Source organism: Sinocyclocheilus anshuiensis, unplaced genomic scaffold, assembly GCF_001515605.1.
Source record: "Sinocyclocheilus anshuiensis isolate Anshui unplaced genomic scaffold, SAMN03320099.WGS_v1.1 scaffold880, whole genome shotgun sequence".
NCBI classification, from domain to species: domain Eukaryota; kingdom Metazoa; phylum Chordata; class Actinopteri; order Cypriniformes; family Cyprinidae; genus Sinocyclocheilus; species Sinocyclocheilus anshuiensis.
In genome coordinates, this window is record NW_015548254.1 from 1,151,541 (window position 1) to 1,168,225 (window position 16,685).

At 38.3% G+C, this 16,685-nt stretch overlaps 1 protein-coding gene across 3 annotated transcripts in view; it reads right to left on the reverse strand.

Moving 5' to 3' along the window:
* Positions 1 to 16,685, reverse strand: part of LOC107655408 (prolyl 3-hydroxylase 2) — a 60,423-nt gene that overhangs the window by 22,128 nt on the left and 21,610 nt on the right. For all 3 annotated transcript variants that reach the window (XM_016442891.1, XM_016442890.1, XM_016442892.1), the window contains exons 2-5: positions 4,460 to 4,612; positions 4,146 to 4,335; positions 1,678 to 1,809; positions 822 to 949 (exon numbers count right to left, since the gene is read on the reverse strand). In XM_016442891.1, the coding sequence (XP_016298377.1) occupies positions 822 to 949; positions 1,678 to 1,809; positions 4,146 to 4,335; positions 4,460 to 4,612 (603 nt within the window). The remainder of the gene's footprint in view (positions 1 to 821; positions 950 to 1,677; positions 1,810 to 4,145; positions 4,336 to 4,459; positions 4,613 to 16,685) is intronic.

Genomic DNA, 16,685 nt, shown 5'->3' on the forward strand with positions numbered 1-16,685 from the left:
TTAAAGGGATAGTTCACCCAAAAATGAAAATGTGATGTTTATCTGCTTACCCCCAGGGCATCCAAGATGTAGGTGACTTTGTTTCTTCAGTAGAACACAAACAAAGATTTTTTTTTCAAATGGACCATTGACACTCTATCTACAATCTAAATTAGGAGTGTCAATGTTCCATTTGAGAGATAGGTGGCGGTAATGCACTTATAAGTCTGCGATCTGCCGTAAAGCAAGAAGAAGAAGAAGGCGCCTCACGCGCAGGCTGAAGAAGACGCGAACACGCTCAGGACAGTTCGGACATTGCGGTGAAAATCAGAGGTAAAAAACGATATAAATACTGTTCAGTTTCTTGCACAGACCGATCGTTTTGTGTCTTTACATATCAGTGTATCGTCACAAGCCGCAGGGTTTAATTTGGTTTTGTCTGTGCATGTTTTTTTTTACTCTCAAAGCCGTGATTCCCATCCACTTACATTATACGACTGACAGACTGCAACAGTTTGAGTTAAAAAAATTTTTAAAAGTTAAAAGAAACAAAGTCACCTACATCTTGGATGCCCTGGGGGTAACCAGATAAACATCTAATTTTCATTTTTGGGTGAACTATCCCTTTAACTAAAACTAAATACATAAAAAAAAGTTTGTTTCTTGAAATAAAATAAACTTTAACTGAAAAAAAAGTAAAAAACAACCTTACTTCAGCTAGTTGCCAGAGCATAACTGAAAATTTAAAATAAAAACGAATTCAAAATATTAATAAAAAAACTATATCAAATCAACACACTGCTTTGTTTTTTTTTTCTGCATGTTGCACCACCATGTCTCACCTTGCGAGGCTGGCCATCATGTCCCAGCACTTCCCTGTAATGCTCCACATTCTCAGTCATGAACTCTTCGCCTTCGTGGAACAACAGGTAGGTCAACGCGCACTCCAACGCCTTCTCATTCCTTCCAGCTGAACACATAGAGGAGAGAACCAGTTATTAAGTGTTGATGAAGTTACCAGGGCTCTGTTTCTTGGATTTTACATCCTGTGAGGCTGTCTGATTTTTTGGAGTCATCTTTTCCCACAGTCACGTTTATTTCCTTTTGGAGACCCACATGCTCGGAAACATTCACATTCCAGGCCAGTGACCACAATGGAACAAACACCACACAGGGATGAGCGAGTGGAAACACACGGCTCTGAGACTTGCAACAGAGACGGCACTCGCAAACACACACCTGAATGACTTGCCATTTTATGAACAACAAGCAGTATTTGTAAAGCTAAAATTTCTCATCTCGGAGCTCTTTTTATTGGTGTGGAAGCAAAAGTTCAGCTTTGACATTTCCAAGAAGAAATCAGTCAAGTCTGAAATATTTATCAGATTCTCCCTCTACTTTAGAGTGAGTAATTTCATGATTAATGAGGTTTTGTCATTTCGAAATAATTTTCAAGGTGCTTTTAATCTGATTATAATTACTGCTGACAATTCCTTTCTATTACAGACTATTTCTAATTTGACTGATGGAAGTCAGTAGTGTTGTAGCCAATATCTTCTATCTTGAGTCCAAGATGCAAGGAGAGAATTGGGGTAAGATACCAAATCAAGCCCAATGAGTTTTACTCCAAGACTAGAAGTTGTGAAGGTGAGTTCAAGAAAGTGAATTCAAGCAGTTTTGACATGTATAGAGGTTTACCTTGGAAATAGGCAAATTGCAGGTAGTCGTAATGCAGTGGCAGATAGTTTTCCATAGTCGACAGGCGACCGGGGCATGTGGCCAAGTCTCGGATGCACTCATGCTGGCAGTGAAGAACCTGTGTGTAATGATCTGGAAGACAAAGTTCAACATGATTTAGATGAGGGGTCTCGAGGTCAAATTAGCTTGGGGCCTCTGGCCAGTTTGTATTCTCTATCTTGAACCAGTTGAAAAGTTACGACACATGCAGATGCTTGAATTTGAACTATTTACCATTACACTCTTAAAAAAATAATGGTTCCAAAAGGGGGGTTTTTGCAGTGATAACAGAGATGAACCATATTTTTTATTTAGTCTGAAGAACATAAAAAAAAAATCTAAAGAACCTTTTTTTCTGCTATAAAGAACCTTCTGCCGAATGGAAAGGTCCTCGATCCATAGATGCCAATAAAGACTCTTTATTTTTAAGAGTGTACTTGTGGAAAAACAGAAACAGGGCAACGTGGCGGGATCTAATTGCTTAATAACACACTGTAATTCTGTTTGATGCAGTTGAGAATGTGATCCATGTCTTTTCCAAGAGTGCATGAAGTGAGATCATCTAACTGGGATCAAATCAAAGATGTGCAACCAGAGATGCTGGTGTATTTCATGTGGACAAGGTTGAGGATTTATTTATTTCAAATTAGAGAGCTGAGAAGACTTTAAAGGGTTTCAAGTGTAGTAGGCAGATTGTTCCCACATGAAAGTGGGAACAGATTCACAAATTAAAAAGATGAGTAATAGCTTCTATCAAAAGAGGGTTTAACAGGCATATTATGGGATGGAGAGGCTTTCGTCAAATTTGTGTTAGTCTATTCATGTATTCACAAAGGCATGTAACTAGCTCTTGATTACTTTTGTAAATATAACAAAGATAACCTTGAAGCCATGAAAATCACGAAGAACAACCCATCTGCTTTAAAAGACCTTTTGTTAATATGGTAGAAAATGAGCCCATAATTGTAGCAGAGAGTCATGTCATTGCATACTATCAAAAAACATACATACACATATGCTCTCAGATCCTTTAATGTGCACAAACACACCCAACGGACAGAAAATGTCAGTGACATCACTCCGAATGCTTTCCAGGGATTCCTTGCTGAACTCTGAGACATGCCATCATGCACAAAACCCCCTGAAGCTAACGTCAGAAACACTGACAACCCCCATGAAGAACAAGTCCTCTCACGATGGGCCAATCCTTCACATTTAGGCCATAAATGAATGTCAGTCATGCAACAGTCTTTCACATCCTTCCTTAATCAGCAGAATGCAATCAGCAATAATTAAGAACCATTATGGCAGCTCAATGACATGCATTGTTTTTAAGCCAAATGTTAGGGGGATGTTATGACATAAGTGTTAGAGAATTATGACTCCCTGTTTGACTTTTATGGACTTTCACGCAGTTAAAAGATGTCAGTTAGTTATATTAGCTGTAATTAGTGCCCATCATGCAACTATTACAGCAATTTTACTGAAATGTGACAGCCTAAACTGAAAGCAGCTAAAAATTATCGATAATTTGTGTCAATAACTATGAATATGATGAATGAAAATATGTGATAAATTAAATACTCTACAGTTGGTGTCATTAAGGTTTTTTTTTTTTTTTTGCACACCAATGCTGCATTTATTTGATAAAAAATACAGTAAAAACAAATATTCTGGAATATTATAACAATTTAAAATAGCTTTTCCTATTTGAATATATTTTAAAATGTAATTTATTCCTGTGACACAAAGCTGCATTTTCAGCATCATTACTCCAGTCTTCTGTGTCACATGATCCTTCAGAAATCCTGCCCTGCCTTTAAATGGCTATCTTTTTTAAAACTGAGGTCAGTTGGACTGTGTGTGGCCTGCTGAATTTCAAACAGTAGTCTGGTTTTGAGCAGGAATGCAATCCAGACAAAACATGGCTCATGTTATGCATGCTTAACAGACATAAGCCAGTTTCTCCCATGTAACTTCACAGGCTGAAGTTAAAAAGAACAGCTTCTGTATCGATACATAACAAATCATAAAAGTGGATTTAGCTTTGATCCAAAGAAGCCTTTCAAGTTGTATGTTTTATTTTCAAAACACTGTATAGGGCAGCCCACACTCTTTGAAGCTGTTCATTGTTGTACTATCATGAACTGCCTGTCAGACACAACAATAATGGATTGTACTTCAGAAAAAAAAACCCTTAGGTCAAACATTACTCTTGCCTACTCAGAAAGGACTTACATAGAGGTCAGAGAACGGGAAGATCTCCATTTCTGGGAACACAAATAGCTCAGAAACATGATATCCACAACAGAAAGTCCCAAAGAACCACTTGAGAACGGAAAATTCCCAGACCCTTCTCAAGACCACAGATGATAGCTTTACCACATTAGGAGGAAGCAGAAAAGCTCTGAGTACAAAAGCATCTGTACCTGAGATTAGCTCGTAGAGGTTGTATTTGTACAAGACATGATTCTGCTCCTCGAAGTGCTGCGGCCCTTCACAGAGGGCCCGGCACTCCACATCGGCTCGGTAATACTCAGTCAGAGCCTCTTCAAAGAGCGTCACGGACTCTTCGTAGTTTCCTTTGTCGTAGAGCTTCACCCCAGCAAAGAAGGCTTTCTGTAAATAGAAAGATGCACTTCATGATGCTGAACTTGTTTCAGGTGTTTCAGGCTTTGTCGGGTGTTCTTGGAGGTTCAAGAAGCTTCAAACAGTGCCGTAATTGGGGTCAGCAGTCACTCACCTGGTGTGGGCGGGATTCCCGGTCAATTAGGTGTTCCTCTTTTACACCCTTCTGGGCTTTGTACTGCTCTAAGTGCCCTCCCATCTCCACATGCTCAGGGTTGGCTTGGAAATACGTATGAGCGGCAGACGCAGCTTTGTCCAGTTGCCCAAGCTGTTTTGAAAAGAAACAACACAGAAACATTTGAAAAAAAAAAAAACTTTGGAGGGCCTCTCTTGGCACAATTTTGAGTTTTACAGCCCAAATACTGAGAAATTACATTGCAAAATATGTCAATTATAGTTGTAATTGTGATATCAGGTCACATAAATGCAATTATCTGTAAGAAAATTACCAGACCTTGTGTGAAATATCACAATCTTTAAACAAATCATTATGAGAATTAATAGAAATTGTTGAAAAAAAATTGTTTTGTAGTGTTGAAGAACACAGTATAGCCAATTTGGACAGAAATTCATTCTGGTCTGAACTGGTCTTTTCAGCAGGGAAGCTCCTTTTGGCCTCTGAAAGGGATAACAAATTTAAATAAATAAATCGGGGACTGTTTAAATCATAATTCCAATGAATTCTGCTTTATAACTGGAGGAAAAAAAATGTCAAAACAAATTCACGGAAGCCATCAGCGGTTATTTTTCAGCCTCAAATCTGTTCTGCAGATCTTGGATTGGCATCAGTTTCTTTAATCCTTACTAGGAACAATATATTGTATGAAAAGAGCTCTGTTTTAGGTTTGTTTGTACTAACTCACGCATTGCAAAAATTATGACGAAGTTAATGATGATTTACAGAAAGAAAAAAAACACATTAGCAAGAATCACATGGATCTCTTTTGGAGTTTACCACCACAAATCACAAAATACATCAGAAGGCTATCAGCATCAAGACTTCCAGGTCCAAACAGATCATGTTTGTTTCATTATGACTGAATACAAAAGCTTTAGTTTTCAACAAAACATCCTTAAATACACACACTACAGCAAACAAGTTGCATGCATCACATTGAATGGTGCTTTGTCGTTCTTTTTGAAGCATCCCTTGGTCACTATTTGCTTTTGTTGTATGGAAAAGAGCAGTTTAAACATTTCTCAAAATACCTCCTTTTGTGTTCCACAGAAGAAAGTCATACAAGTTTGCAATGACATGAAGAACCTCCATGGAACCATGAAGAATATCCATGGAAACGTACAAAAGGTTCATAGTGGAAAAATGTTCCTTAGAATGAAATATACTTCACTGTATGCAAAAATGGTTCTTTTCAGAACTGTTCCCTGAAAGGTTCTTTTGGGAAACAAAAATTATTTTTATATTACGCTGCTACAAAAAACGCTCTCTGGAACCTTTATTTTTATTTTTAATGTTATGGAGCTTCTGATGTCTCCAGATACAATCATAGATGGACCACTGCAGAGTGGAAAAGATGATCCCCAATCATCGGCTGCTTTTTTTTCCTCGTCTTTTGCGACTCGGCCAAGGTTTGGTCTTTTATGCTAGGGAATGAGGCAGGGAGGCTGAAGGCTTAGGAGGATATGCTTGGTTATCTCTGAAAGGCCAAAGAGCAAGCTGGCGTCGACTGCATTCCAGTGTCTTCTTTCTACTACCCTCTTGTCCACACACACACACACACACACACACACACACACTGATGTGTGTCCCAGCTGCGAATGGCTCACAAAGACCCTGAATGGATACAGTAGGGGGTATTTTTGTATCCCATCCAAATGCTGACCTGTCCGATTTTCATCTAAAGCAGGTCAGATTCCAGGAGCTGAAGCCAAGATGCGACTTGGCCCCTCAAATCCGACTGTTATGTTCAGTCACCTCACCTGGCGTGTTTATCACATTCGCTACAGTAGCGTATCAAAAAATCCTCATGCCCTGACAAATCCTGTAATCGTCATAGAACAGTGACCAAAGAGTTCACAAGAGGTGACTGGAAAATGGCCCAGCTAGACAACAAAAGCTCAAACGCAGCTGGGATTTAGTCTGGCTGGGTGCATTGTCTGCTTAAATTCACACGTCTCTCACAGCTGTTTTCTCAATTTTATTTACCAAAAACACAACAGTTCTGAGGCTTCAAAACCACCAAATTTAGTGGCATTTATGTGTGTTTGATGTTCCTGTATAAAATCGTTGCCTCAGAAAACTTTGTAATGTATGACTCTACTGAAAACCTGCTGGACAAAGGGATGTAGAAGCACATGGCTGTTTTACAACCATCATATATTAAGTAAATAAATGTTTTGAAGCAGCTAGTTTTCTTTGCGGTGTAATAACCTCCTATGTTTTAAACCAAAACTGTTAGTAGTTATGTTCCTTCAGGCCCTGTGGACATTGCAAAACAGAAGTTTGTTGCCATGCACATTTTACACATTTAAATGCAAATTAGGTATATAATAACACAATAACATAACATAACATGCAACCTAACATAACCTAAAACATATAAGCTAACCTAACATAACCTAACATCCAACCTACAGTAACATAACATAACCTAATATATAACACAACATAATATGCAACCTAACATAACCTATAACATATAAGCTAACCTAACATCCAGCCTACAGTAACATAACATAACATAACCTAACATAACATATAACTAAACACAACATAATCTATAACATAAAAGCTAACATCCCTGTTGAAAAAACCAGCATATGCTGGTTATTTCAACAGATAACATAACAGACAACCTAACATCCAACCCAACATAACCTAGTATACAAGCTACAGCAACATAACATCTAAGCTAACCTCAGTGCTGGGCAGATGCTGCATGTTAGCTATGATTTGAGGCTTTTTGTTGTAGACTTTGGTTTAATTAGCATGACTGAAATAGAAGCTGATTTAATATCTAAACAAAGACTTGAGTCTCACTGACCATGTTGCTAGCAAGTCCTGTGAAGACATATTTTAGTTCACTTCTAAATTACTTCAACAGATGGTTTTACAGCTGAGACGCTCATTTCACACACACACTTACACACAAATCCACAGTATTGGCTTTACCAAATATTCTCAGCAAACCCATTACATCAACAATTTAGTATGTGTAAAAGCGATTCTCCTTTCATTTTATATCAAACGGATACACCCACACAGACAAACAGAGCTTGCAACACTTTGAAAAAATCTAAACTAAAAATCAAGCGACATCAACTAGTAGTATGTTCCTAATTGCATAAACAGTCTTCAGCTATCATTTGTGCCTCTTGGGTAAATATTTTCCAGAGAGAGCACCTGTGGCCATCGTAACTGCTGATTAATATACACCACCACAGCTTTTTTTTTTTTTTTTGCTGCATCTCCAGCCAGAGTTTACAAACCATTTACTCACTGGCTATAAAAAAGAAAAACATCCCGTTTGATGTGGGATAAAGTCGCAGCCAAGACAAGCCTCATTTATGCTTTTTTTTTTTTTTTGATGAAGGAGGCAAAGAATGTCAACAACATGTTGATGGGACTGTAGATGCTTTTATGTTCTGAGAAAATCATGTTGTTTGGTAGAGATCAACTACAGACATTCAGAGCTTTAAACAATTTTTTATGTGTTAACAAGAAAAAAAAACATCTATTAATGTGCTTTTATTGGATTAAGTAAACTACACTAAATGTATTCATTCGTTTAGAAGACGCTTTCATCCAGTAACTTACAAATGGGGAAAATCACAATCAATTTGTAGTTTAAGCTAATAATAATGTAACATATTCATGGGGAAATATGTCCATTAGGCCTTTACTGAGGTCCAGTTAAGGATACAGGAGTAAATAGAAAACTATTATTAGCTATTATTAGAAAAGTATTATTAAAGGACATCTCTTACAACTAAAAGCACTTTTATTTTGCTCATATCAATAATAAATAAATCACGTAGCAACAAAGACTTATTATTTAATGTGTAATCTAAGCATAAGCTAATATTTAACAAATATTCAAGCAGAACACTTCAATCTGTAACTAATAAATCCAGTGCGCTGTATATTGACTGAAGCAGTGAAATTGACTTCAAGTGGAAAACTGCCATTGCCCTGGTTTCACTCAACACTATGCAATAGAGAAGCCACAAGAATCTGTGCAAACACACTAAACTCCCTATATTAAATCCAGTGTGTTTACAAGTGGGGTTACTTTAGATAGCGGCGTCTATTTATTTAAGCTATCATTTCCAATTTCCTTCTTAATCTTGAGTTTTGATTTTAGTAAATTTAACCTAGCAATGACAATAAGGGATAGTGGGAGGTACATCAAGCATGTCCAGTTTTACGAACCATAACCTCAAATGTAAACATTTGTTTAAAACAAGTAAAGCTATTTTAAACAGTATGTTTCTCCCAGTAAACCGTAATGTAAACTTTGAAAAATCTTCTAAACAAAGTAGGATGAATTTCTTGCTGTAATCCTCATTTGTAAGTCAATTTGGATAAAACTGTCTGCTAAATGAATAAATGCAAAATTCTGTTTCATATTTAGTAGTCCACTTTATAATTATATTCTTTTTAGACAGTAAACCCATTATGAAATGTATAGGATCCTCTTTTGAAACATTATGAAATATAAACAACAGTATTTCCTGTATTTTCAAATTAAATGTTATATCCAGTTAAAAAGTAAACAGTGCATTTATTCTATTTACTTTTGAAACCTTCCATGGAAGTGACATCATTGTTAAATTTGCATAGTAAATTTTGATTGGTTCCATCTAACAATCTATTGCTGCTTTATAATAAAATACAAGCTTTTCTAAAACTTTAAAGGTAATGTGTAATTTCTATGTCACTAGTATGACCAAATTTTTCTCAATACTAACATCATCTTCAAACAGATATTTTTGTTCAAACTAAGTAAATGTCAGGGAAAATGATGAACTGATCTATTGTGGCACAAAACATCAGGCTGCAGCAGTCAAAGCAGATCACATTTTTTCCCACTAACAAGGACTTAACTAAAAAAAAGTCAATGAAGAGGAAAAACCTACTTTCTCCATCAAAATACAGTCTATTTATCCCAAGTATCCCATGTTGACCTGTCCTTCTTCATGGCAGTTAAAGGGGTCATATGATGCTCTTTTAAAGATCATTATTTTGTGTATTTGGTGTAACAGAATATGTTGACATGCTTTAATGTTCAAAAAACACATTATTTTTCAAATACTGTACATTATTGTAGGTCCAACTTGAAATCGCATCATATGACCCCTTTAAACCTCAAAGGCTTGTGGGAATTCTGTGGATGATGTCATCCGTCTGGGGCGTGGCCTCCTCACACTTCCATTAGTGCCGACACACAAGCCCTTTTCTCTGTGCAACACCCACTCCACACACATTGGTTTAAAAAGGTAATGTCTGAGGAATGTCTTTAAAGCAGGATGGAACAGACAGCCTCTTTCACTACAGCAAAGACATGGGATAGCTGAAAAAGTAAAATAGGTCTACAATAATCCAGCTACTGTATGCTACCGCTGAATGGAAGTCTGTGTACGTGGGGTTTGGTTTTCAAATGGTTTCTTTGGTCATCCCTTGCTTAGAAGAGGTGTTAGGCTGATTCGTTTGTACATAATTAGAGAGGAGATCAAAAGATTACAAATTAGATTAATGGTCAGGATTAACCTGTTAGCCTTTTTGTTTGGTAAACTGTACTTCTGTTGTGTCCCTCAGACAATAACATCTCATACTCTTTGAAATGCACCTGTCTAATCACTTTTTCCATTTAAATTTGTTTGTTTTTTCTTTGTAACACTAACTTTATTAGTAGTATGCCAGACAAGAGACTAGAACACCTCTCGGCAAAAAAAAAAAAAAGTCATGTTCATGCTGGTCTAAAGTGCCACATTAAATTAAAATATTTATTGCACCAAATTTTCGCATCAAACATTCATCTTGGTGTGAACCGCCATTCAGACTTCACTTCGGTCAAATTAAGAGTTATTTAAAATTTTGGAGATGTGGACTCCATCCGAAATGGCATACTTCCCTACTATGTAGTAGGCGAAAAACATTATGTGACAAAAGAAGTATGTCCAAATTCACAGTACTCATAAAAGAGTAGGTAAAAAGTACCCGGATGACCTACTACTTCCAGCGTGATTCTGAAATGTGCATACAGTGGATACTTTACTACCCTATGAGGCCACAGGAGAGGATTTATTAAAGGGGTCATATGATGTTGCTAAAAAGAACATTATTTTGTGTATTTGGTGTTAGAATGAGCCGTTTTAGGTAGGCGTGACTGACTCTTAAATTTTATAAAGAATATCTCTTTGGATTTGAGACTTTAGTCTTTGCAACTTTACAGATCTTCTTTATGCACCAAGAGCTTGTAACACTCCAAAGAGAAACGAAAAATTGAAATCGCATCATATGACCCCTTTAATGAAAGTGACGCAACGCAATTGGCACTGGTAGATCACGTGATAATGACAACATGGCGAATGTAGTACGTCCAGATTGCATTCATACAACACTCATTCATATTACATAGAACTTACTCTTTTTGCAGTCACAAAGTAATTACTTATTCAAAAAATGACCTACTCAAAAGACTATGCGATTTTAGACACAGCTGTGGCCTGCAGGGTCGGTCACATGCTTCAACCGAGGAGATTCATAATACTTGGAGAAAACTATCCATTAGCATTCCCATTCTCATAGCACAGGGGTGTCCAAACCTGTTCCCATAGGGCCACTGTCCTGCAGAGTTTAGTTCCAACCCCAATTAAACACACCTGAACCAGCTAATCAAGATCTTCAGACTCAATGGATACTTCTAGAAAAGTGTGTTGGAGCTGGTTGGAGCTAAAATTTGCAGGACGTTGGCCCTCCAGGTGCAGGATTGGACACCCCTGTCATGGAAGTTTCTCGGCAGTATCCCCTATTTGTCTCAAGGCTTACCTTTCCCAAACCTAACCCACCATTTCCTTTCACTTCCCCGCTTATAGCAATCCCATTAAAAGCTCAAAAAGCCCATAAAGCAGTAACAGCTCTAAAACTTATGGCAGGCCATTTTCCTAAATCTTCCAGCCTTCCCTTGCCTGCTGCATCAGGAGAGACGGTTTGAGTTGAAATCCTCTCGAAACATCATCCATCTTCCATTTGTTTTTTGCCCCACAACTATTCAGCCCAAACATTTGATAAATGCACAGTTAATAGTCCTCAACATCTTATGTTCCAGCACCTTTCATCTCACTCCGTGGGATCTCTTGGCCCAGAGCGGAGGGGTGAGTCAGCCCTCCCTCCACATTCCTGCAGAGCCCTCGGCCTGAGAGAGGGCAGCCCCCTCGGATCATCGCTCCCGGACTCACGCTGGCTTCCTAATGACCAGACTCCCCACTGAGAAGAGCAACATTTGTTTAAAAAACAACCTAAATTATCTCTTGTTCAAATATGAGCCTGATGTGAACTTACATTCATGCCCCTTCATGTCCTCTTTATGAGCTGAATGGAGCTAAAGTTTTATCCAATATACATCACAAAGAACTTTTTTTCGGACTATGTTTAACGAATGAGTTTCTCTAGAGTTCAAAGAGCCCATTATGGCTCTTGTCTTACTGAGGCCTATCAGTTCTGCTAGTGCGCCGTTTAAACGCATGGATTGGAAACAGCGCGGGATGGGGGTGCTGTACTAAAGAGTTAAATCTAAAGCAGGCCTGGGCTTTGTTCACATACAACCGAGCTTTACAACGGAGGCATTGGTATCACAGTGCCTTCACAATGCTGCCTTTCATTCTCCCACGAAAGCACCAGCACCCTCGATTTTCCTCCCTGGAGGATTGCGTACTGTATTTTGTCATGTTGCAGATGCCCATCTGCATCTGTATCTCTATACTGAGTGCAGGAAACTAAGCAAAGGCTACTCTATTGGCTCTGTCAGGCGTGAACACTCCTGAATAGCCCTCATAGGGGCCCCAGTGAATTCTGGGAACCCTGAGGTTCTGAGTGCCAAGTGATGAATGATTTGCCCTCTGTGATTAACAAGTTGACAAGTTTTTAATGCAAACTCAAAGTAAACCCCAGGTATTGGGGTTTCTAAGTCTAAGGGACATTTTTGTCATGTTTTATTTTATGACATTAGAAAATTGTAAAAAGTTTTGGCAGTTGTCAATGTTATTCCTATCTTGCTTGCTTTTCGTAAAGCAACATAAACATCCTGTCAGCAAGCTTAGTAAGTCTGATTGATGTTTGTAGAGTTAAGCCCGTTTTCAAATTCCCACGCATAAAATATTGTGAGCACGATGCAGCAAGTTTCCAGCAAGAAATTATTTGCTTGTCCACACTGAATGTGAAACTTCTGTGTGAAGTGACACAATACCAGTCAGTCAGAACAGATTTGATGTTTAATAGAGTGCAACAGTGCTTTTTTAGCGGCTTTAGTTCTGGAAGTATTTTTCCCATTCATTTTTTTTTCTATATGATATATATATATATTTTTAAGTCTTCGTTATGACCCAGAACCAAACCAACCAGCTATGAGGTGAATCACAATACAGACTTTGATTTGAACCAAAAAAACCTTTTTGAAAATTGGACAAAAAGACAAAGGTACAAGACTGTGTACTTAATGGCTTTCATGAAGGAAAGGACTACAATCCCATGAAGCATTGCAAATTACATATTCAAATTAAAACATAAAAATGTAAATTTTGTAAAAATATAATTTATTCAAAAATATATACATAGATACAAATACTTAAGTGTTTTGAGTGTACAACTATGCCATTCCCAGTTTTTTGGCACAATTTATTTGTTGTGATTCTCTGATTAGTGGACATGTCTCTCCTGAATTGTGGGTAATGTAGATTTTTCAACAGGAAATCGACTGTCGAACATGATTATTTAAAAAAAATTGTTTAAATAATGTGGGCTGATGGCTTAAACATAAGCATCTACCATCAATATCTAAATCAATAGCTCACAGTGGGTCTGTCTTTAATGGTTTAAAAGTTAGCGTTAAAAAATAAATTCCTCTATACTCATCTGATGAGTTCTCAATAGAAAATTAATGAGATTTTAACTTCCAGAACCCAACTGTTGCACTTTATATAGAGTTAAGTGAAGTAGAATTGTGGACCAATGAAATTTTGCAAGGTTAAATTAAAAACTTTTTTGACTTTGCCTTAGGACAGTATTTAGACACAAAGTGGGAGAGTGGGGGAACAGAATCGGGAAATGTCTGTGATCCGGGACTTGAACTTGGGATGCCTGAAGCGTAATGGCGTTATGTGTCAATGAGCTGCCCACAAGGCTACTGGTGCCAACCAAAAACCTAGATTTACATGGAATAGGTAACTTGACCTCTTTAATATTTGTCGATTCAAGTTGAGCTGTTGTATTACATTTTAGCAAAGTCATTACTAATGAAACAACTGAAACATCTAGAAGGCATAACTATAACAATAATCCATATTGTGCCTCAATAAGAGGCTAAAATATGGGGTTTGTAAAATGTTAAGTGTTATGAGGTTTGGAAAACCTATCTGTTTGTTGGTTTATGGCAATGTTTGCACAGGCCAACACTAAATGCATCCAAAGTGCACCAAGCATGGCTCCTTGTTTCAGATCACAGCATGAGGCAGGTTAATTAACCCAGGGAGACTGGCGGAGGAGGTGCAGGGGCCTGTTATCTTTGAAGTAGTGGAGTGCTTGAGTTTTGACAGTAGCCTGGCTAGCAGCACTCCTGGCTGACTGCTGCAGCAAACACGCCAAGTGGAAGCCCCCTTCAGCCCGGGAGCCGCCAAAAGCATCTCCCCCTGAGACCCATCCCGGCCCCCCACTAAAGAAAACACCCCCTGTACTTCGACAAATGGGAATAAATTGCTTTCTTGGGGGCATTCGGGGAGGTGACCTCTTTCTAAGATGGGTTGACTGTTTTATTAAACTCTGATGACTGTTATTAATTAGCTTTTTTATTATTATTATTTTAGGGAGGTACTGCTGGAAAGAACATTTGTTTTCAAGTTCTAGTTCTGACCAAGAGAAAGATCAATCAAATCAATGAATCATTTAAAGTTATGAACACAATAAATTCTAAACATCAAAATTCCAGTAAAAACAGACCTCAACAACAGGAGTACATTTTTATCGTTATTCTGGGTGGTTGCAAAAGCATTACTGATGCATACTTAAATCTTGAAGGTCGAAGGGTCACTGTAGCCACATCTCTTGCCTGCTTTCACACCCTGATTTATGACTGATGACGAGTGGTTTATTTAATAACACTTTGGCTGAGAAGTGTTTCCAAACCAAATCATCTGCAAATAAATTAACGATCCTCGTCTACACTTGCGTTTTCACTGCATTTCAGAAACGTTCTCAGTCCACACTACACAACCGAAAACGCAGGTCACATGACCATTCAAGCAGGTACAACAATGATCATGATGTTATTGTTTTCACGGTCGTCATGGATAAGCAGAGCGAATGAGGGCAGCCACGCCATCGTTTTCAAAAGTCTCTGGCCATTTCTCAATATGCGTTCTTAAGCGATCTTGCGTCCTCGTGTTCTTGCTCTACGTCATCATTAACCGTCAAAGTTCAATTCCAATACTCAAGAATGCAAGTACAGAGGACGCATGAAAGTGCCCGGATGTGTTCTTGATACCAAGGATGCATCAAATGCAGACTTGAGAGAATCGAACCATTAGAAATACCAGAAGACGCTGCGGGCGGACGACGTACGAAAGCCTGTAAGCTTTAAACTTCTCATTCTCTCATAAGAGATTCCCGCTGCAAGCTCACAAATATGACGGCTCGTGAAAGTAAACATTTGTCAGTTTGTTTTGTATCATTCATGTAAAATAAATGTTTTAAAAGACTTATGTGATGTTATGTGATATTTATTGTGCATTGCGTGCTGCTGTCTCGCTCCTCATAATGTGCTGGGACTGTCAGTTGAGCAGCAAGAACACAGCACATCTCAATTCTCACAAAGATGCGTTCTGTGTTCTCGCATCCGTCTGAGTTCGTTCTTTCAAGGAAGCCTGGCAAGACCGGTCTCCAAGAGAACACAAGTCTGTTCTTTTGCGTTCTTGGAATTGAGAAACAGCCTCTGTTTTGGTCCATTTAAACTGAAACGCAACCCCAGAGTTTTCAAACTAAAACGGGGTCTGCAGCGTTTTCTAAAGTCTCAGTTTTCGAGGGTCGAAAGCGCCGGGGTAGTGTAAACAGGCGTAACCGTAGCAAAAGTTATGCGTTTTAAAAAGAAAACGCACTAGTGTAAACGTAGCCTCAGTTTTACAGAAAACATACATAGATATTGAATTACCTGACTGAACAGCAATCATAGTGTTAACATGCAAAGCAAAAATTAGGTAACATGCACAAATCTAGGTTTCTGTCAGGTTTTGCTTAAATTGTTGCCCTTTCCGTAATAAAAAAAAACAATGTTCAAGGCATTTACATGACTTTTACACAATGTTGGCTGCATTCAGTGAAAGCAGGAGCAAAATCCACATGAACCACAGGAGATCTGACATGATTTCCAACTACAGAATCAGCTTTGAGAGAGAAGGGAAAATGAGCAGAAATAACGAAAACAAAACTGCTCTCCACTGCCAGAAATGAGTCAGATCAAAGGACTTAAGTTAAGTTTGGCTTGCCATGTATTTATGAGAGGCGAAGGACATGAGGGCCAAGCCCAAGGGGGGCAACCAATGTCCTCAACCGGTCATCTCGGATTACACTGTGTGTGAGTCAGTAGGTCAGGGCTCCTTCACCCACTGGGTGGTGACCTCACTGGCAGACGGCCCCGGCCGGAGCCATGAGTCTTTAGAACTCAGGAATCCACAGACATTTGATCTGGGATGCTTGCAAAAAGGTATCTGACTTGCAGAAACTTGTCACTGATCACCCAGACTGTAGCAAATGGAAAAAAGGATCAAAACAGCTTATTTGCAAACAACCTTCTGTGAAAACTAGCAATAAAGCTTGTAAACGAAGATTGCAATGCGCTAGTTTTGTTTGTGGGAAGGTTAAATGCGCTAACATAAATGCTAGCTAACGCTAGCAGCTCTGTCATTATTCAGCTTCAAGTCCATGGAAACATGAAACTCTAAAACCGTGATACAAATGGAAATCTTCGCAAATCCGACTTTTGCAAAGGAGAATTGTCCATGTTTCATTTGTACATTTGGATTTTGTTCTGCTGTTTATAAAAAGCAGATCTGCTCGTCTTCAATCTCAGAGTGAAAATGAACATTTAACACACTAACATCAAAAACCACAGGTT